Source organism: Microcaecilia unicolor, chromosome 10 (genome assembly GCF_901765095.1).
Source record: "Microcaecilia unicolor chromosome 10, aMicUni1.1, whole genome shotgun sequence".
NCBI classification, from domain to species: domain Eukaryota; kingdom Metazoa; phylum Chordata; class Amphibia; order Gymnophiona; family Siphonopidae; genus Microcaecilia; species Microcaecilia unicolor.
The window spans coordinates 188,231,320-188,254,787 of NC_044040.1; the positions used below are offsets into that span (position 1 = coordinate 188,231,320).

General features: G+C 45.5%; 1 protein-coding gene across 2 annotated transcripts in view; it reads left to right on the forward strand.

The window, feature by feature from the left end:
* The window catches only part of LOC115478872 (schwannomin-interacting protein 1), a 694,349-nt gene that overhangs the window by 176,865 nt on the left and 494,016 nt on the right, over positions 1-23,468 (forward strand). For both annotated transcript variants that reach the window (XM_030216506.1, XM_030216512.1), the window contains exon 4: positions 20,233-20,383. In XM_030216506.1, coding sequence (XP_030072366.1) covers positions 20,233-20,383 — 151 coding nt within the window. The remainder of the gene's footprint in view (positions 1-20,232; positions 20,384-23,468) is intronic.

Below are 23,468 nucleotides of genomic sequence, written 5' to 3' on the forward strand. Positions count from 1 at the left end.
CCCCCCGGGTGCATCCTTACCTGCTGGGGGGGGGGGGGGGGTGCCGCGCGTCTGTCGGCAACGCTCGTTCCCTGCTCCCTCTGCAACGGAACAGGTTACTTCCTCTTCCGGGGCAGAGGGAGCAGGGAACGAGCGTTGCCGACAGACGCGCGGCACCCCCCCCAGCGGCGAAATGACGGACACTTCCCCCTCTCCCCCCGGCGAAATGACACCCCCGGGTGCATCTTTACCTGCTGGGGGGGGGGGGGGGTGCCACGTGCCTATCTGCTTCACTCGTTCCCTGCTCCCTCTGCCCCGGAACAGGAAGTAACCCATTCCGGGGCAGAGGGAGCAGGGAACGAGCGTTGCCGACAGACGCGCGGCACACCCGGGGCGGACCGCCCCCACCGCCCCCTTGGTACGCCACTGTGACTGTATCACCTACGGCAGCTATGAAATCTCTCTCCAAATATTGAAAAGACGACTAGACTACTGTAATATCCTGTACACTGGCCAAATCAAAAGGAGTTTGTATCAGCTCCAACTGATTCAGAATGTTCAGCACGACTGATAGAAGGTTGCAAGTAGCGTGACCACATCACACCCTTCCTCTGAAAGCTACACTGGCTACCAGTACTTACAGGGCTAAATTTTTAAAACTCTATGTTTGATTTTCAAGGTCCTCAGACAAAATGGACCAGAGTACTTAAAGAATAAGTTAGCTCTTTAGACACCTTTGAGACCTCTAAGGTCCTCTCAAAGATCATCATTATCTGTACCCTCGTCAAAAGAAATTATACAATGTGATACCCGCCAGCGAGCCTTCTCAGGAGTAGCCCCCATGCTCTGGAATTTACTCCCAGAGGGGCTACATGTAACTGGAGACTACCTCTACTTCAGAAGCAGGTGAAAGCCTGGCTCTTCTTCCAAGTCTTTAATACATAGGGTGACTGACTAGACACACATTCTGCACCTGAACTAGCTTGCTACACATACTGTATCTTAGATAAGTTCCTTATCTCTTGCTTAACTATATAAAGAACTTGCCTTGATTTTAGCTAACCATCAAATTATGCCAACTGACTATCCAGCTCATTTTCGAAAGTGATCGCCGGCCATCTTCTGACACAAATCGGGAGATGGCTGGCGATCTCCTGAACCCGGCCAAATCGGTATAATCGAAAGCCGATTTTGGCCGGGTTCAACTGCTTTCCGTCGTGGAGCCGGCGAAACATCAAGAGGGCGTCGGTAGGGTAGTGAAAGCAGGACGGGAGCGGGATGGAGGTGTGCTCACGAGACGGCCGGCTTCGCCCGATAATGGAAAAAAAAAAGCCAGGCTTGACGAGCATTTTGCCAGCTTTACTTGGTCCCTTTGTTTGCACGACCAAGCTTCAAAAAGAAGCCCCAACTGACCAAATGACCACCGGAGGGAATCGGGGATGACCTCCCCTTACTCCCCCAATGGTCACCAACCCCCTCCCACCAAAAAAAAAAACTTTTTTGCCAGCCTCTATGCCAGCCTCAAATGTCATACCCAGCTCCCTGATAGCAGTATGCAAGTCCCTGGAGCAGTTTTTAGTGGGTGCAGTGCACTTCAGACAGGTGGAACCAGGCCCATCCCCCCCACCTGTTACACTTGTGGTGGTAAATGGGAGCCCTCCAAAATCCACCCAAAACCCACTGTACCCACATGTAGGTGCCCTCCTTCACCCCTTAGGGCTATGGTAATGATGTAGAGTAGTGGGGAGTGGGTTTTGGGGGGCTAAACAACCAAGGGAAGGGAGCTATACACCTGGGAGCTATTTTTATTTTTTTAGAAGTGCCCCCTAGGGTGCCCGGTTGGTGTCCTGGCATGTCAGGGGGGCCAGTGCACTACAAATGCTGGCTCCTCCCACGACCAAATGCCTTGGATTTGGCCGGGTTTGAGATGGCCGGCATTATTTTCCATTATGGCCGAAAACCGATGCCGGCCATCTCAAACCCAGCAAGCTCTGACATTTGGCCGGGCCCAACCGTATTAGTGAAGAAAAAGATGGCCGGCTTCACCCACTTACGGTGCCGGCCCCCGAAGATGGCCAGCCAGCTATTTGGCCAGCGCCGTTCGATTATGCCCCTCTATGTACCACACATCTTGTTCCCATCATATATCTGCACTTGGTCCCTCAGCTATTTGTTAAGCCATAATGTAGAAAATCTTTAGCATCATATCTATGTTAATTGAATGTTCTAATGCATGCTTATTAGGTGTATCATTATTATTATGCTAACATCTATATATATAAAAGGCAACCCCAACGTTCTGAAGCCTCCACGGAAGTTGAGGCGCCCGAGATATCCGGTGTGCCCTGGAGTGTCTGCACCGCCCTCACGTCAAAACGTCATGACGCGTCAAAGCGTCATGACGTCGAGGACGGAGCTATTGACACTCGAGGGCCGAAACGGCCCACAGCGAACAAGGCAAGTAGCTTCGAGGGACAGAGGGAGGGGACCCCTTGCAAGCGCCCGTTTCGTTCCGCTCAGAAACGGGCATTTTTTCCTAGTTGTATTATATCTCTGATATTTGAATTCCAGTGATGCCAAATGTGTATATTTTTGATACTGTTTCACAGTAGTTCTAGTATTAGGTTTCAATTTACCGTTTTCAAGTTTAACTCATTTATTGTATTTATGTTTATTCTTGGTTATTTTACTATTGTTATAGCTGTTAACAAAATTGTACGTTTTATGCTAAACTGTACCTGCTGTACACCCTTAAGCGGCGCCGGCATTTCTCAGCAAGTTCTTTGCACGGTTAATCAAGATCATTTACACCAGTTCTCTGGCTGGGTAAGGGCTTGCACCTAGAAGTTAGGTGGGTTAATACCCAGTTACACTAATTCTATTATCATAAAGGAAAGAAGGTGCCTGTGGAGCTCGTTTTCAAAAGAGAAAAATGTCCAAAAAGTGTCATAAATCTGCATTTGGATGTTTTTCTCACAAAAAAAACATCCAAATTGGCATTTGCTTTGTTTTTCTATGAAGTCCATCAGAAGTGCATTCAAATCACAAGGGGGCGTGTCAGAGACGTGGGGCGGGATCTGGGTGTTCCTAATACTTGGATGTTTTTCAGCCATAATAGAATAAAACAAAAGTGTCCAGGACTAAAACTAAGACATTTTGAGCGAGACCTGTTTTTAAAATGAATAAGGCACAAAAGGGTGCCCTAAATGGCCCCTCCCACCCCCCCACCCCCACAAACGTGAATACAAGTATGATTTAGCAGCCTCTATGACAGCCTCAGATGTTAGAGCCAGGTCTGTTAGAGCAGCATGCAGGTCCCTGGAGTAGTGTAGTGGTCAGTGCAGTGCACCGTGGTGTGGGGGACTTTGGTCCCTCTCTCCCTCTACCTGTCACATTTGTAGGGGAAACTGTGAGTCCTTCAAAACTCACCAGAAACCCACTGTACCCACATACCGGTGCCCCCTTCACCCATAAGGGCTATTGTAGTGGTGTACAGTTGTGGGCAGTGGGTTTTGGGTGGGTTTTGAGGGGCTCAGCAGACAAGATAAGGGAGCCAGGGTGAGATGTGTACCTGGGAGCATGTTTTTAAAGTCCACTGCAGTGCCCCCCTAGGGTGCCCCATTTATCTCCTGGTATGTCTGGCAGACCAGCCTACTAAAAATGCTGGCCACTCCTACATCCCAGTGGCTTGATTTTCTATGTTTTTCACTTGTTTTTTTTTTTAATGGACCAAAAAACAAAAAACATCCAAAGCATAAAACCTTGTTAGAAACTGTATTTTCAAAAACAAGATAGATGTTTTTCTTTTTTTTGAAAATGAACTTCTTTCTTATTCAGATGTTAGACTTTTTTTTTGCAAAACGTCTAAAGTCGGATTTGACGACATATTGAAAATACCCCATCCACGTTTCTTTATAAAATAGGATCCCATCCCATACCTTCCAGATGCCTAATTCTAGGTGGCCTGTAATAGACTAACTCCCACAATGTGTAAAATATGCCTAAGAAATGGAATGGCTAACTTGCAACAGAGGAAGAGAAAGTGAAGAAACCGGAGAAGGCCAGTTTTCTTTTTTTGGGTACAGCACATAACTAATGCCAGCCCTTAAGGGATGTAAATTAGTCTGGTTTTCAGGATGCTTGAATTAAACGTTCCTGAAAAATATTTGCATATATTTAGGGTAAGAACTGGGCTAATTTACATATTTTAGTTATTCTGAACACTAGAACCTTTTCTGCCTTGCCTAACCCAAGAAACAAAAAGAATTAGAAAGGTTTAGTTAATAAATTTTTAAGTTATTTATACAAAATATATCTTAAAGTACCATAAAACTGTTAAATTACTAAGGAAAGAACAGTTTTTCTGCTGTATTCATGGTTATTCTGATTCCTCTTAAAGGTTTGTATGCTATGTCAGGCCATGTGACAGAGCAAATATTTACTATACTTCTATAAAACATTAGCAATTTGCATAAGTCCAAATAACTACCAGTAAATTCTGTTTTATTTAGCCTTGTATCATAACTACTGATCTCAAAAAACTGTTATTCTTGTGTTGGTTTTTTTTTTCACCAACCCAATAGCAGATATCATACTGCCACCTAGTGACCATTTTATAGCATTTGCATTTCTTATATTATAAAACTCCTAGGGCCCTGTTTACTAAGCCGCGCTTTAGCGTGTGCTAACTGTGTAGGCCCCCACACTATTCCTATGGGCGCTTACACAATTAGCGCACACTAATTTTGTGCACGTGCTAAAAACGCCAGCGCACCTTAGTAAACAGAGCCCCTAGACTAGACTAGAAACAGAGAAAACTATAGGTAGATACTATGGGCCCCTTTTACCAAGCTGTGGCAAAAGGGGACCAGCGCTGGCATCTGTGCATGTTTTGCACGCACGCTGAGGCACCTTTTACCACCGCTGGTAAAAGGGAAGGTCTTGCTTTCCTGCAGGAAATGGTCGGGCTGCAAGTAAAGCACTTGCCACACGGCCATTTCAGGGGGGAGCCCTTACCGCCACCCATTGAGGTGGCAGTAAGGGTTCCCGCGCTAACCCGGCAGTAACCGGGCAGCGCGCAGCACTGCCCGATTACCGCCGGGTACAGTCCGGCACCATAAAAAAATAAATTTTTGTAGCACCGGAAATGACAGCGCAGTAGGGGTGGGAAGTACCGCCAGACTGCTGCGGTTGCCTGATGGTACTTCCGTTACAGCGAGCGGTAAGCCTGCATTGGGTTTACCGACACTTAGTAAAAGGAGCCCTATGTGGCCCATTCAGTCTGCCTTTCCATGCCATCTAATCTCTCTATCACTCTCTTAGAGATCCTACGTACTTGTCCCAAGCTCTGTTGAATTCAGATACTGTTTTCATCTCCACCACTTCCCACCGGGAGGCTGTTCCGCAAATTCACCACCCTTTCCATGAAGAAGTATTTTCTCAGGTTACTTCCGAGTCTATCAGCGATTATATATAAAATAGTAGTGAGGCACATAAAATACTTATTCAGAAAGCAAGCATCTTTAAAAAAACAAATAGTGTTAAACAGAATAGATTAAACATAGGAACAACTTCTTAAAGTATCTTCCTTAAGTATCAAAAGTGTTCACTGCTGTATCGGTTTACAAGCATAAAATTCAATTTGATCCCTAAGTCCTTTGGAAACTGAACAGAGTTTCTAGAACAAGACGTCTATACCTAGTTACAGTTTACATATGAAGCAGAACCAACTTGCAAATGGGGTTCTTTTACTAAGGTGCGCCGAAAAGTGGCCTGCGCTGGCGTAGACGCATGTTTTGGAAGAGCGCAGGTTCATTTTTCAGCACACCTGCAAAAAAGGCCTCTTTTTTTTTGGCTGAAAATGGACATGCGGCAAAATGAAAGTGAGCACCAACACTTAGGGCCCCTTTTACGAAACTGCAGCGTAAAGGGGCCTGCGCAACATGCGCCGAGGGTCCCCTTTTACTGCAGCTGGTAAAAGGGAAGTCTCGCTTTCTTATAGGAAATGGCCATGCGGCAAGTAAAGCACTTGCCGTGCGGCCATTTCAGGGGGAAACCCTTACCGCCACCCATTGAGGTGGTAGTAAGGGGTCCCGCAATAACCCAACAGTAACTGGGCAGCACGTGGCACTTCCTGTTTACTGCCGGGCGCACTAGGGGTGGGAAGTATTAGGCTGTTGCGGTGAGTGCTCAAGGTGAATTACATTCAGGCACACTGGATATTTCTCTGTCCCTGGAGGGCTCACAATTTAATTTTGTACCTGAGTCAATGGGGACCAACTCCATCCTCTTTATATCTTTTTGAAGGTGTGGACTCCAGAACTATACACAATATTCTAAATAAGGTCTCACCAGAGACTTAAACAGATGCACCATTATCTCCTTTTTCCTGCTGATTACATTGCATATATCTGTATTCTATAAAATATGCACGTTCTTTTTAACTCCTTTTTGTCACAGTATGATCTTGTACATAGGAGCCAACTTTTCAAAATGATTGGGGGGTGCTGAATTTTTTTTTTACAGGTGGTGCATTCCCCCTCCCCCTCCGAGTTCCAGGGTCCTCCCTCCCCCTCTCCGAGTTCCAGGGTCCCCCTCCCTCCCAGTTCCAGGGTTGTCGTCCCTCCCTTCCTCCCTTCGAGTTCCAGGCCCCCTCCCTCCAAATTTTAAAAGTCATCTATCTTACCTCATTGGGGTTAGGGTGGCAGCAGCGGTAAAAAGCATGCAGGCTCGGCGCTTAGTTCCGTTTTCCCTTCTCTCTCAGCTCTGGTCCCGCCCTCATTTCCTGTTTCCGCAATGAGTTTAATGCTGTGGAGGCCGCTGACATAGCATCTCTATTGTGTTGATTTGGCTTTGATAGGTATGCTTTCTTTGCTAACCGGAGTTCCTGTTCTAGTCAAATTATACCCATTGAGAGTCGCTTAGACCTGGCGCTCATGAAGGCTATTATCCCCCCTCTCAGGGCAGCCTTGGAGGCCTCCCAAAATACTATTGGCGAGTCACAAGATTCTGCATTAGTGGCTACATACTGCTCCCACTGTTCTTTGATATAGATGGAGAAGGCCGTGTCCCTATACAGAAAAGAGGGGAATCGACAACAATAACCCAACTCACCCAGGGATGCAAATTTTAAGTCTATCCAGATTAGTGAGTGGTCTGAGACTTCTAATGGCCCTATGTCTGCTTGCGACACTTTAAAAAAACCAATCCTTCGCCACTAGGATATAGTCTATTCGGGACCAGGATTGATGGACTTTGGATTGATGAGTGTAGTCTCTCGTGGTTGGGTGTAATAGACGCCAAGGGTCTACTAGTTGCAAGGATTTGCACATAAAAGGCAAGCCTCTATCTCTCCCCATCCCTGGCTTAGGCCCATCTCTTGAGCGATCTAACTCAGGATCTATGACTTGATTAAAGTCTCCCACCCATACCAAAGGTGCATCTGAGTGTTGGAGTCCCAAGGAGATTAAAGACTAAAAGAACTGGGGTGAGTAAACATTTGGGCCAAATACTGCACATAGGTAGAAGCGTTTCCCGAATATGGTGATGCGGAGCAGGACCACTCTTCCTTCTGTATCTTTATAAATAAGCCTAGTGTGACATGGGAGGCCACCCACTGCTGCCTTAGTTTCTCATGTTCTGAATCTGATAATTTAGTTTCTTGGATGCAAGCGATGGACGCTTTGTGGAGTTTAAGCTGTGCTAAAATCTTGGAGCGCTTTACTGGGGATGATATTCCAGAGACGTTCCAAGAAACAAGGCATATAGTAGAGTTACTTATCCCATCCACTGACCTGGGAAAAAAACCTACAAATCCCTGATCTATCAAATGGTTCCCCCTAAGGGCCCAGCCCCTCCCCCAGGAAGACATTCATACCTTTGATGGGTCATGATATTTTTTCTCTCCCCATAATTTTGTCATAGAAAATTGTGGTTTACCGGGTTGCTCTCCTGTCCGTTGATCTCCACTTTGTGCTTTATACCTGGATTCCTGAAGCCCCTCCCCCCTAGTTTCCCCACTCAATCCCCGCACCCCCCTGCTCCCCCTCCCTCCTCTTGAACCCCTAGTACCCCTTGGGTTAACATAAAGAGCCTATCTTTGTCAATGAAGGATAGGTCTAAGGGACATAAAGATGCCAGACAGCATAGAAACCCTCCCCTCTCTTAGTAAATCAATCAACATTAATTTACATATAAACCGATTGCATATAACATTGACATTATTTTCCAACCTGAGTGAGCAACCTCAGAGAACTCCCACCTCTATTAAGTAACTGTTTCATGTCGTTTCCAAAGATTGTAACCAAGTTACTGCCTCCTCAGATTTGGAAAAAGATAGCCACCAGTTGTTATGTTGTATCTTCAGATTTGCAGGATATTGTAAGGAAAAGCGGAGCTTTTTTGCCACCAGTTGGGTACATACTATAGAGAAGGCCCTCCGTTTAATGGAGAGCGCCGGCGAGTAGTCTTGGAAATTTTTGATTGCCTGCCCCCTTGAATTGTGCGTCTTCCATTTTGCTTTTGGGCTTTCTGCGAGTATCGATGAAATTTTGCAATCACCATCCTAGGATTGTCAGCATTGGGTGTCAAAGGGCCCACTCGATGAACTCTGTCCAAGTAAACTGTCCCCTAGGTCCCCGCTGCGGGGAAGTGTACTTTGCAGCAAATCTTCCACATCTTGAGACCCTGCATTCCAATTCTCCAGTTCGGCGAGTCAGCTCTGAGGTATTTTGTGCAATACCCGCTATCTGTTCCAAGAGTTGTGCGAACCTAGGGTCCAGAGCCTTTACCATCGCCTCTGTAAGTTCCGGTATAAATTCCGCGGAGGTCGGCTTAGTTGGGGAGGAGGGTGCCATCTTGTCTTCACCCTGATTCACCCGATCTTGTCCTCGGCGCGGCGGTTTGGTCAACATTTGTGACACTGAGGCACTCATGAATTTGTCCATAGACTCCTAGACCCGTGGGGTACGTTTGTTGATCAAAAAAATATATTTTTTTAATTACATTTGTACCCTGCGCTTTCCCACTCATAGCAGGCTCAATGCGGCTTACATATTATATATAGGTACTTATTTGTGCCTGGGGCAATGGAGGGTTAAGTAACTTGCCCAGAGTCACAAGGAGCTGCCTGTGCTGGGAATCAAACTCAGTTCCTCAGTTCCCCAGGACCAAAGTCCACCACCCTAACCACTAGGCCACTCCTCCACTCCACTGTCCATTGGTGTTAAAAGTTGATGAGAGGGGTTCGGCTACTCGCAGCGAGCTATAACGCGTCCGCTGCTGCTCACTGCATCATGTGACCCCCAGCAGAAGTCTGCTGCGGGACCAGTCTTGCAAAATCTCACAGCTCTTGTTGAGAGACTGGTCCCACGGCAGCAGGAGATGATACTTTATTAAGGCATCTCCTGCTGCCAATGGAGGGGGAAGTGACTTGTTGGTGCCTCATCCGAGATCTGTCAGGGGTGGAACCAGGAGGTGGAGGGGGCGGGTCTGGGACATTGGAATGTGGATCGGTGAAGTGGGGCAGAGCTTAAATGTACTTCTCAAAGATCAGGCCCCCTTGACAGCTCTGCTGAGGGATATTTTTAAGGTATAATATTTGTATTTTTCTCTTGGTGTATATGTAGTAGGCCTTTCCGGTCTCCTTTTTTAAATTTTTTTTAATTTTATGAGTTTTTCACAAAATTTTAAAAGTATTTACTGGTCTTTCCTGTCTCTTAATGGAGTACCTTTCCTTATTTTAGGTTATTATAAACCGCCTTGATCTAGTAAAGCCAAGTGGTATAATAAATTTTAATAAACAATAAATGATAATTATGCCCACACTAACATTTCAACTCACAAAAAGACAGCACTATGAGGGATGCAATTAGCTAAAATTATTTTAGCAGCCTTGAGTGGCATTTTCACATGTAGATTACATACATTTGTCAATGGTGACCTCAGCATGTTGCTACTTACGTGTGTAGAGGGCCTGGGATGCCCAGATTCAAGTATTTACCATTTTATGATGGACAGACTCAGTAAGCTTTATGCATCTCCTCCAAGGCATATGAGCTTCTGCAAATTGCTCATTTTGGCCAGGGCTTGAAATGAGCGATTGAAGGGCAATTGTGCTCAGCACTATGGTATTTTGTAGAAGCTTTAAACTGGAAAAAATGACCTTTGGGGCTTCACTCCTTAATTACTGGTACATATATGAATAAGTGCCTGGGATATGACCTTTATACCTGCAGTGTAAAATGAGCATTTATTCATAGAAGCTGCTGAACGATGCTACTCTTTCTGCATGTGCAGGTCCTTGAATCAATGTTTCCGCTATACATAATGGCAAATACACAGGTGTTTGATGGTGTCCTTGTATATAACTTACAAAAGACATTAGGCAGAGTCTTTTGTAAGATACTGGGGGGGGGGGGGGGGGGGGGGGGCAGGATTTGAATATACAAACCTGGAGGTCCAATACCCTCATACAAAAAGGAGCTTCACACCTACTATATCTCATTACATTGGTCTGGTAATGTGTCTATGAAATCCAAATTGGTGAATTCAGGTCAGAAAACACACCTATCCCATGATTCTGTAAAGGTTGCCAAAAATTGCGTGTGCAAATTTAGGTGTGTTCCCAATTTGTGCGTGCAACTTAATTGAATAACAAGCCAATTAGTGACAATTGGCTTTTTAACAAGCAATTATTGGCACTAATTAGATTTAATTGGGACCAACATGCATAAAGATAGGCGTGGGATCCATGTCTAAAATCTTTGTTCGTTCAAAAAAGGGGGTGTCGAAATGGGAAGGTTATGGGCAATTCAGGGTGGAACGGGACGTGGCATCAAGTTACGCACGTAATTACAGAAGAATGGTGCACCGCATGTAAATTTAGGCATGGGCATTTGCACCACATTTTCATTGGTGCAAATGGCCATGCCTAAATTTAAACGTGACTCTCCGTTTAAGCGTATATTCTATAAACTGCGATGGAATTTAGGTGCAGCTTATAGCATTTTCTATGGGCTCTGTTGCAGATAATATGCACTAATCTTTAGTAAAGACTCCCTAAGTCAGTGGTTCCCAAACCTAGGCCTGGAGGCCCACCAGCCAGTCAGGTTTTCAGGATAACCACAATGAATCAGTGGCGTAGCCACAGGTGGGCCTGGGTGGGCTGGAGCTCACTCACCTTAGACTCAGGCCCACCCAAAATTGTCAAGCAAGCCAACCACCACAAGGGTGGAGGTACACAAATTCCTACGAAAAGTAGAATCTGAGGAAAGGGGGAGTAGGAGGAGTAGGCTCTTGAACAACACTAGTAGGCGACTACTAGTGCCACCCAAAATTGTGACATTCTTGCAGTGGCTGATAGGGATCCCCAAATCTTGCCAGCTGAAGATTTTCTGTCCTTGGGTACTCCTCACTCTTCCAAATGTCAGGCAGCAGCACTTGCCTTGAACTGAGGCTGAGACTGGCCCTTCTGCACATGCTTAGTTTTCGCACATGCAAAAGCACTGAGCATGCACGGCCTGCCGGCAGCAGCATCAATTTGAAGCAAGTGCTGCTGGCTGCCGTTTGCAAGAGTGCTGGCTGCATGAGGAGGAGGAGGAGGAAATCTTCAGCTGGCAGGGTTTGGGGATCCCCACCAGTTCACGTATTTAATATTTGGGGTTTGTGGGCATGGAGGGGTGGAGAGAAGAGCAAACGGGGGGGGGGGGGGGGGGGGATGAATTCCATGTCCACCCACTTTAGGCTCAGGCCCACCCAAAATTGGCCATCTGCCTATGCCCCTGCAATGAATATTCATGAGAGATTTGAATGCACCACCTCCACTGCAAGCAAATCTCCTTCATGAATATTCATTGTGGGTATCCAGAAAACTTCACTGGCTGGGGTGCCTGCAAGACCACATTTGGGAACCACTGCCCTAAATGATTGTGGTGCATAATTTTAGAAAAGCATCTAGTACTTACATGCTGTTATAGTGGAGGTGTAATTCTGTATAATAACTCCACTGGCCCAGGTTTGGTCTCTCCACAATAAAGAATTAGAAGAAACCTTCAACACACACAGTAACTATGTGGAAATCCACATCAGCAAGTCAAACCAGGGGTTCAGGTCCCTTCTCTCATGTTCTGGTATGCTCAGGGTGAGCCAACATCAAGAAATCAGTTTATGTTCCTCTTAGAATCAAGGTTTATTAAACCAATCCATTCTCCTGGGTTTTTCTTTGTTCCCGCAAAGTCTTATGGTGTTTTTCTTTCAACTTTTAACTCACAAGGGAGAAGTTTATCCACAGATTTGTCATAAACCCATCTAAGCAGCAGTCCTTGCTTATGTAAATGAGGTTAATACTCCACCCAATAGGACTAGTCCAAAACAAACAAAAACAGGAACAAAGTAAAAAAAAAGATTCCTTCCAGTCATAGATATCTCTTTTCAGAAAGTAAAACTTCACTTCCTAGAATTCCTTGTGAACTCCCAGCTTCCTACAACCGGTATGCCCTGGTAGGTGCTTTTCTTCCTGCCCCTCCCCCAAGGTGCAAATCCGCCCATGGATCATATAGCTTTGTCCCTTGCCTTGGGGTTTCATTTCTCCTGGTCCAGCTATTCCACCCCGGCTCCCCTATGAGCCCTGGGATTTTTGGTGAAGTAGGGCTTCCCTTTTACTTGCCTCTGAGCTAGAACTTAGGGGCTTTTTTTTACTAAGGTGCCTAAAAGTGGCCTGTGTTGGGGTAGGCATGTGTTTTGGATGCACGCAGGTAATGTTTTCAGCACGCTTGGAAAAAAGGCATTTTTTGTGGCCAAAAATGGACACGCGGTACAATTAAAACCAGCACGCGTCCATTTTCAACCTGAGACCTTACCGCCACCCATTGACTTAGCGGTAAGATCTCACACACTAACTGGGCGGTAAGCGTGCATAAACTGCTGATTACCACCAGGTAACCGCCACGTGGTAGAAAATAGAAAATATTTTCTACCGCATGTTTTGGACATGAGTCAAAAATGGAACTACCGCCCAGGGCATGCGGTAGTTGGGCGGTAGTTATTTGGCACGTGTTTGACACGCATAGGCGCCTATGGGCCTTAGTAAAAAGGACCCTTACAGCCTTATTCTAGAAAGTGATGGGCGCCCATATTTCGACCCAAATCGGGAGATGGGCGGCCATCTCGCAAAGGCGCCCAAATCGCCTGCAACTGCAATCTGTCGCGGGAATGAACAAAGTTGACAGGGGCATGTTGGAGGCGTGGTGAAGGTGGGACTGGGGCTTGTTTGTTGGCTGAGCAGAGATGGGCGTCTTCGGCTGATAATCGAAAAAAATGGCCTTTTTTAGCGAGAATGTAGGTCACTTTTTTTGGACCCTTTTTTTCACAAACAAGTCCCAAAAAAGTGCCCTAAATGACCAGATGACACCGGAGGGAATCGGGGGTAACCACCCCTGACTCCCCCAGTGGTCACTAACCCCCTCCCACCAAAAAACCCCACAACTTTTAACAACTTTTTTTCCAGCCTCTATGCCAGCCTCAAATGCCATACCCAGCTCCATCACAACAGTATGCAGGTCCCTGGAGCAGTTGTTAGTGGGTGCAGTGGACTTCAGGCAGGTGGACCCAGGCCCATCCCCCCCTACCTGTTACACTTGTGGTGATTAATGTTGAGCCCTCCAAAAAACCCCAAAACCCACTGTACCCACATCTAGGTGCCCCCCTTCAGCCATAAGTGCTATGGTAATGCTGTAGAGTTATGGGCAGTGGGTTTTGGGGGGCTCAGCACACAAGGGAAGGGAGCTATGGACTTGGGAGGTATTTAACTTTTTTTTTACTTGTTACAAGTGCCCTCTAGGGTGCCCGGTTGGTGTCCTGGCATGTGAGGGGGACCAGTACACTACGAATCCTGGCCCCTCCCACGACCCAATGCCTTGGATTTGTTCATTTTTGAGCTGGGCGCCTTCGGTTTCCATTATCGCTGAAAAACGAAACCGTCCAGCTCAAATCCACACATATCCAATGCATTTGACCGGCACAAACCGTATTATCGAAAAAAAAGATGGGCGGCCATTTTTTTCAAAAATACGGTCTGTCCTGCCCCTTCACGTACCTGTTCTTGGACACAGACGCCCATGGAGATGGGTGTTCGCGTTCGATTATGCCCCTCTTAGTGTCCCATCGCAATGCATAAATGTCAATTAATGAAATCATTTACGCATATAAGTGCACCTATTCCATAAACTGGTGCATGTAAATGACACCTTATAGAATTGCCCTTCGCGTTGTTTTTTTTTTACTGCAGTTTTAGTAGAAAGAGACTAAATTGTCTTTATTTTTCTTATGTCTTGCAACTTTCATTTCCCTTGTAGGTTGACAGTTGATTTAACTGGGTTTACTAATTTCAACTAACAATTATATTATTTTTGGTTTCTAGTAATATTTAAATTACGGGTTGCTAATGTTTGAAGACTTCCTCCTATTTTTCCCACTATAAAGAGCATTCATTTGCTATTAGGGTTGTTTTGTGATCTTTGCCTTAATTATAGCTTTCAATATGCTAAATAACACCATTATGTACATTCAGACTTCTGTGTAATTAACTGTCTCTTCTTTAACAATCCCTCCCATCCTAATACTTTAGAAAATAGAATAATCATTGGCTAAGACGGAACATAATGATACAGTTCATGAGTTAAAGAATTAAAAACTCATTTTATATGGTTATTGAGAAAAACTCTTCTTTGTAAATGACCAAATATCTATATTTATTGCAATTAGATAGTAAGTCCATAGAGCAAGAGGTATAGCCTGAAATTCTATAAATGGCACTTAAGATTGCATGTGCAAATTTAGTCAATACCCAATTTGCGTGTGCAATTTAATTGAATAACGAGCCAATTAGCGCAGATATTTGGGTGCTAATAATCATTGGCACTCATTGACGTTAATTGAAATTTACGTGCGCATTTTTAGTCACAGGGATATGTGTGTAAATATTACACATGGCTTCAAAAAGGGGCCATGGCCATGGGAAAGTCATGGCCAGATCAAGGGTGTTCCTATTGCGGTACCCGGTCAAAAGGAACTGGCCAAAAGAAACCAGACAAAAAAGTTCCAAACCAAAAAAGTTCCTGACATAAAAGTCCCAGACAAAATAGACTCCTGACAAAAGGGCTTGTTGAAATAGATTTATTTTTCAATGTTATGAATTTCAAGGGTAAATTACTGAGAAAGTACACGGCTTGTCACTTGAAAGTCCTGGCACCTGCCTACGGCTTGACTTCACTATCCACAGTTGGTATCTAGTGAGAATCATAAATCTGCTTGAAAACATAATCCAGCTTGATTAAGAGTCTATTTTGTCTTGGGTTCCTTTTGTTGTGGGTTTTTTTTTGTCATGGTCTGTTTTGTTTGTAGTCTATTTTGTCGGGTGTTTTTGGTACGGTCTATTATAACGGGGTGCCTCCTATTGCATGCTGTTATAGAATAAGGGGGATCCATTGCCTAATTTTGATGCAAGGATTTATAGCCAGAGTTTACTTGGTTAAATTCTTGTGTCCAGGGGCGTAGCCAGACCTCACAGTGGGAGGGGGCCAGAGCCTGAGTTGGGGAGGCACATTTTAGTCTGCCCCCCCCCCCCGCCATCTCACCTCCGCCACCCCCCAATGCCTCACGCCCTGCCACCCCCCCACCCACTGCTGCAGCAAATACCTTGGCTGGTGGGGGTCCCCAACCCTTCCAGCTGAAGCCTTGTCCAGCGCCGGTCTCTGGCGCCACCGCGTTGTCTGCTCTGCTCTCTCTTCCCCTCACATCCTGCACGCTCCTTTTAGTGAATAAAATGTGCACTTAAGTTTCATAGCACACAGCTCCAAAGGGGATGTGGCCATGGGAGGGGCATGGGCAGGTCAGGGGCTTTTCCAGGACTTATTCACAATGTTTTAGAATGTGTTGTCATTTACACGCCTAACTACCACTAGTTGGGTGACAGGATTTACATCAGCCCTTGGCAGACATAACTGCTCATGCCTAAATTGCACACTAAGCTATATTCTATTTAAAAAAAAAACACTGTGCACACAGAGTACAGAATCCTAGCTTGGTGTGCAGGGCCGGTCTTAGCAATTGCAGGGCCCTGTGCAGACCAGTCCAATGGGGCCCCCTACCTGCGCCCGCCCTTCCCACCCTCACCCATGCCCCTGCCTCCAGCCTGCACCCCCCGCTTGCGTCTGTCACCATAAGCCATAATTTATCAGAGTTTAAAAGGAGCTTTCGGAACCCCACCTCACCCCGTACCTTGATGTGCTTCCACCACATTTCAGTAGACAGCGTCAGACAGCGGCAGCGATGTTCATATCCCATCAGCTGACGAGCCCAGAGCCTCCTTGCTGCTGCATCCCGCCTTCGTGAACCAGGAAGTGGCATCAAAAGGGGGAAGGACGCAGGGGTGAGGAGGCTCTGGGCTCGGCAGCTGACAGGATATGAACGTCGCTGCCACTGTCTGATGCTCTCTACTGAAATGTGGATGCACATTAAGGTACAGAGCAGGGAGGTGTTCTGAGACAGGAGGACAAACGTGCCAGAGATGCAGGGCCCCCAGGAGCGCGGGGCCCTGCGCGACCGCCCCTGTCGCGCCTGCCTAAGACTGGCCCTGTTGGTGTGGATCATCTCGGTGCCATTTATTGAATCGAACCCAAATTGTGCACTAGTGTGTACAGAATGCTAGCACTTACGCTCAGGATTGGCACCCTTAATTGGCCAATACTAATTCTAGATGCTATTCTGTAAACGTGGTGCACGTGTCAGCTCCTAACTCTAAGGAGGCCGTTCCTGTGGGTACAGCAGGAGACTGTCATGGGCATGTTGCCTTACAACATGTGCCCCTTATAAAATACTATGAGATGTGTGCACTGCAAGGTACAGGTAGACACATGGCATAAGCAGTCAGGCCAAGATATCTGTGTGCCAAGGCTGCTTTATGCTAGTGTTCATTTTTTATCTTTAAATTTTTATTCAAAACATAACTTACAAAACAAGCATAACATTCACAGAACAAATCAAAGACAGTAAACAACCCCTTTCCCCAACACACACACACACACACACACACACACACACACACACACACACACACACAACAGTAAACAACCCCCTTCCCCAACACACACACATACACACACTAGTAAACAAACCCCTTCCCCAACACACACACACATGCACACACACCCCTACCTTACAAACCAGACAGCTAGTCCCAAAGTAAAAGCTAGTCCATTAAAGCAACATAGTGCAATCTCTGGTGCCATCTAGTGCCTGGAAATGGAATATGAGATTTCCAGTCAACAGCTATCTTCAAGGTATAAATTAAGCAACAAAGCTCAGAAGTAAATAACAAGGGAAAACCCATCATTTTCTGGAAAGCAGATTGCGTGAAGTTCCAAAACTCCTGCGAAAAAGAACAAGACCACCATATATGAAACGAAGACCCCTCTTCCCCACATTGTTTCCAGCATAATGAATCAGCTTGTAACCCCTGTTTACATAACAACTACTACTACTACTATTTAACATTTCTAAAGCGCTACTAGGGTTATGCAGCGCTGTACAATTTAACATAAAGGACAGTTCCTGCTCAATTCAAAGAGCTTACAATCTAAAGACAGTCAGTCCGATAGGGGTAGTCAAATTGGGGCAGTCTGGATTTCCTGAGAGGTGAGAGTTAGGTGCCGAAGGCAGCATTGAAGAGGTGGGCTTTGAGCAAAGACTTGAAGATGGGCAGGGAGGGGGCTTGGCGTAAGGGCTCGGGAAGGTTGTTCCAGGCATAGGGTGAGGCGAGGCAGAATGAGCGGAGCCTGGAGTTGGCAGTGGTGGAGAAGGGTACCGAGAGGAGGGATTTGTCCTGTGAACGGAGGTTTCGGGCTGGAACGTAAGGGGAGATGAAGGTAGAGAGGTAATGAGGGGCTGCAGATTGAGTGCATTTGTAGGTAAGGAGGAGAAGCTTGAACAGCTGAGATGTAATATACCACCATAGGAGCAGCTTCGCATTGCTCTCTTTGATTCTTGCAGACACTGAAAAAGTATATTACCCATACTTCGTTCCCACTGAGACTCTGTAAAAACCATCCCTATCTCCCGTACCCAAGAGTCCATGAACTTAAGTTTCTTAAAAGCCCTGCCAAGAATGGTTTTATAAAGGCCCTGAAAATAAGAGGCTGGGTTCACAAATCTTCTTCATAAGATCCCTTTTTGGTGCAGTCTGCAAAAATAAATAAAAAATCTGTCTGAGGGATCCCATACTGTTCTTTTAAAATACCAAAGGTCTTCATAACACCCCCTCCCCCTGAAATAACTGATAAATAAATCTCAACCCCCTTTCTGCCCGTCCAAGTAATCGAGGATGACACTGAAAAGAACCTCTCCAGCAGATGGCCATTTCAGGGGGGGGGGGGGGGGAGCGCTTACCACCACTCATCGAGCAGGCAGCATGCAACGTTGCCCAATTACTGCCAAGTAACCCCCTATTTTAAATATTTCTGCTAGCCCCAGAAATGGTGGAACTTCCGGCACCCACGTTGGGCCGGCGGTAATTCTGGGTTTCCGTACAGCAACCTTTTAGTACAAGGGCCGCTCAGGTTGTCCAGTGTTCCAACTGGTTCAGGTGCTGATGGCAGAGTGGAACATTATTTATCACTATTTTGTTTTTATTTTTGTTACATTTGTACCCCGCACTTTCCCATTTATGGCAGGCTCAATGCAGCAGGCAATGGAGGGTTAAGTGACTTGCCCAAAGTCACAAGGAGCTGCCTGTGCCGGGAATCGAACTCAGTTCCTCAGGACCAAAGTCCACCACCCTAACCACTAGGCCACTCCACTATTTGAGATTCTAGTGGAATAGCAACATTCCATGTAGAAGTCAGCCCTTGCAGGTCACCATTGTGGCTGCGCAGGCTTCTGCGAGTCTGACGTCCTGCACATACGTGCAGGACGTCAGACTCACAGAAACAGAAGCCTGCGCAGCCTTCTACATGGAATGTTGCTAGTGGAATAGCAACATTCCATGTAGAATCTCCAATAGTAGCAACATTCCATGTAGAATCTCCAATAGTATCTATTTTATTTTTGTTACATTGGTACCCTGCGCTTTCCCACTCATGGCAGGCTCAATGCGGCTTACATGGGGCAATAGAGGGTTAAGTGACTTGCCCAGAGTCACAAGGAGCTGCCTGTGTCGGGAATCGAACTCAGTTCCTCAGTTCCCCAGGACCAAAGTCCACCACCCTAACCACTAGGCCACTCCTCCACTCCACTATGGCAACTTATCATCATCAATTAAAGCAACACTTGTTACAGCTCTTGTGTCTTCAGTATGTTTTACTCTGTTAATGAGGGGTTGTTGCTGAATAAGTATTTCTTTCTCACGGTGGCCTGATAAGGTTGAGAGTCCTTAGCTGCACTGTAGGTCCTCAGCGCTTCCCAGCAAGCTTTTATTATTGCTCCAGAAATATCTTCCCAAGTGGGTGTTATTGTTTAAGGGGCCCTTTTACTAAGCCGCGTGCCCAATGTGCGCCAAAATGGAGTTACCGCACGGCTCCTGCACGGCCCTTGCTGTAATTTCATTTTTGGCGCGCATCCGCTACGCACACCTGAAAAATATTTTTTTTATTTTCTGGCATGCGTTAACTACATGCGCCAAGTGGCATTTGGTGTGCCTAGGTCATTACTACCTGGTTACCATGTGAGACTTTACCGCTAGGTCAATGGCTGGCAGTAAGGTCTCAGACCCAAAATGGACACGTGGCGATTTTCATTTTGCCGCACGTCCATTTTTGGCAAAAATTTTTAAAAAGCATTTTTTGCAGGTACACTGAAAAATGATTCTGTGCACGCCCAAAACACGCATCTACACTACCGCAGGCCATTTTTCAGCGCACCTTAGGAAAAAGGACCTCTAAGTATAACTTCTTTTGATTGTGTGGTATAATCCAATATCTCATTCAGGCACAAATTAGCCCTGCGATGGTGCTTTTAATTTGGAGGACCTAGTGCTTGGTGGAATATAATTTTGTACAGTTCAGGTGACACTAATCACTGGTGCCTTGAAGGTGGGTGGGGGGATAATAAATAATAATACAAAGAAGAAGAAAATATCTAACTGTTTCATTGCATTTTTTTTTGGAGTTTCTTTGTCTGATTCTGAAATGTCATGGATCTTTTCAGAGAGGTTACCGGATTGAAAAACCTGTAGAAATCACCGATACTTTGTCTTGTCTTTAGCATTCAGAGAGCATGGCGTGAGTACCTTCAGCGGCAGGATTCTCTGCAGCAACATTGCCTGGAGAAGCGTAGCCCATCCCCTCCATCCCTGTCCTCAGAAAAGATGAGCAGTTCGATCAGCATGAACACATTCTCTGATGGCAGCACTCCTGTAAGTACAGCGGCCCTTTGCAATTATTTCTGACTGTACAGGTCAACCGTGTTCATTTAGGAATTTTGAACTCATAAAAGAATAAGTTGAAACTTTCAAGACTCGATTAAATGACCCCCAAAAATTCTACCACAAATTAAAGAAAATTTGAAAGACATTGGGGGGTCTTTTGCTAAGGCGCGCTGGCGTTGTTAGTGCCTGCTAAAAATAGGCGTGCGCTAAATGCTAAAGATGCCAATGTATTCCTTTGGGCGTCTTTAGCGTTTAACGCGTGCCTATTTTTAATGCACGCTAAAAGCGCCAGTGTGCCTAAGTAAAAGACCCCTTTGATAATTCATTCACTAATGAACTTCTGGGTCACTTGTACCTAAGAAATATATTTCTGCTCATCTGTCTTTATGAAAACATGACAAAAATAGAACAGCTTCTTAAAATGACCTTTTCTTGTTGGTGGCCAGAATGGAGTAACACAGCTCAATGAATTATATATATCAAAATGGCAAAGTATTGATGCTTTAATGAGAATCCAAATAATATTAATTGTGTGTGTCTCTGTTTTGTTTCTATACAAGTAATGTGAGATTCTTTCCTTGACTTCTTTTACAACAAAGTTTGTGATAGCTTTTGCATTTGCGCTGTGGTTGTTTCTTCTCAACAATCCAAATAATTTGGTTGTAGCGAAATGAATTGCGTTTTGATTATTGATATGTTATTTCATGCTAGCTTCTTTAATCGTGATCTTTTGTTTGATCACCACTAGAGGTCTCTTTTTTACCACAGAGTATGAACAAGATTATTTCTTGTCTTGTAATTAAAGTTTACACTTGATGTATTTTGTACTAAGATCCTTTAATGTGGAATGGTGTTTTCATACATTTCATTAATGCTAGATCTGTTTCAGTTAGTTTCCAAAAAATGGGTATGTGTTTGGTGTTTGCTTTTCGACAAAGCAATTTTCAGTGCGGGAAGTAGGGTAAATGTCAAAGCTAGGACAGTGTGAATACCTTGTTTGATCTTCGTTCCTATGCAAAGTCCCTTTGGGCATGAATTTGGAAGTTGCATTTATAGTTCCCGTGGGTGTTGCAAGTGGTACATGTTCCTCATTATCTTTTTTTGCCCACCCAGTAGCCATCATGTACACTTTACCGATTGTGGGACCCTTTTACTAAGCCACGGCTAAAAGTGACTTGCGGCAGTGTGAGCGTGTCTTTTGGGTGTGCACCGGGCCAGTTTTTGCTGCGTCCTAGAAAAGGGCCTTTTTTAAGTGGCCAGAAAATGGACGTGTGGCAAAATAAAAACCCAGCGCGCATCCATTTTCGGCTTGAGACTTTACCGCCACCCATTGACTTAGTGGTAAGGTCTCATGCACTATCCAGGCGGTAGGCATGCGGTGCGTGCCCACTGCCATTTACCGCTGGGTAAGCGCCATATGGTAAAAAAATAGAAGACATTTTCTACTGCGTGCAGTAGCTGGGCGCTAATGCTGATTTGGCACACGCTGGACGTACATAGGCCCCTTACGTTTCGCTGTCGCTTTCTCAATGGATTGGAGCCTCAAAAAACAGTGACATGAAACCTGCTGACTGCTGCTATTGCCACAAAGCTTCATGTTACCGTTTTTTTGAGGCTCCGATCCCTTGATAAAGCGACATCGAAACGGGTGTCCCTCGTAACTCAGTGAACCAGAAGATTAAGTGTTGTCCTGCATTACGTTTTTAAGCTTATTGCCAGTCACTTCCTATAATGTTATTTGATTAGACTGATAAGTTATCACTTAAATAACAGACATATTAGCTGTTATAAATTATATGTACGGAAGGGGGTATTGTCAATGATTGTAATCACCAAAAGGCTTTTTCAAATAGATCACCCTGGAGAGATGAGTGGGGTGTTAACCCGGTGATAGATGAGACTTATTTCCCCCATCCTTCTGTATTATTTCTCAGTGGTGAACAGGGCCGCCAAGAGGGGGGGGGGGGCAAGGGGGACAAAATTCCCTGGGCCTCGGCCTCCAAGGAGGGCCCGGCTCCATCGTCGACCGTCTGCCACCGGGCCAGGCCACCTGCATTGAAATCACAGCGCCTCTCAACTCCGTGTGAAAGCGCTGCAGGCAGCAGCAGATTGCCTCCCTTTGGGCCTCCTTCCCTCCCTGTGTCCCGCCCTCGTCTGATGTAACTTCTGCGAGGGCAGGACACAGGGAGGAAAAGAAGCCTGAAGGGAGGTGATCTGCTGCTGCCTGCAGCGCTTTCACACGGAGGTGAGAGGCGCTGTGATTTCAATGCAGGGGGCCCGGCCCGGTGGCAGACGGAGGGGGCGTCGGCTTCGGGGGGGGGGGGGTGTGGCGGCGGCGACCTCGGGGGCGGTGGGGCAGGGCCCTGGGAGCGGCCTTGCCCAGAGCCCAGCCCAGTTTCTCGGTGGCCCTGGTAATGAACTACTGGTCCATTATTTGTTGATTTGTTACTTTAAGGTGAATAGACTGTTTTGAGAGCCTTTTGATAGGTTAAGTATCCTTAGCTCACAGAAATGGTGGCACCTACATCCAGCAGTTGGGCATGTAAATGCAACTATTCTATAAAGTGCATGGAAAAATAGTCAGAACACCCCTGACATGCCTATTCCCCTCTCATGCAATGCCCCTTTTGCATCTGCATGTGAGAGACCTTAGGCACACTGTTTATAGAATAGGGGTGTAAGTCTGTCATACATGCAAGTGCAAACTACTTCCAATTAGTGCTTGTTAACATCTATTACAGGTATTTATGATTAATTATTTGCCAATTTAGTGCTAATTAGTTGATGTTACACATATAACTGGATTAAAATTAAAATTTTTTGAAATAAAACCTCTTGTTTTTCTCAACGTTTTGATACTTAAAATTAAAAATTAGGAGGAAAAGACCTCATTTAGACTTTGAACCACACTCTTGGAACTTGTTTTCTATATGTGTAGTTGGTCAAACAAGTCATCAAAGGTCTAAAAAACCTCCTATTAACTGTTGTTGACTAGACAAAAAAATGTATATGTTTTAATTCCCAATAACTTGTTACTTAGCTTGAGTAGTCTTGCTCTTAAACAGTTTCAAAT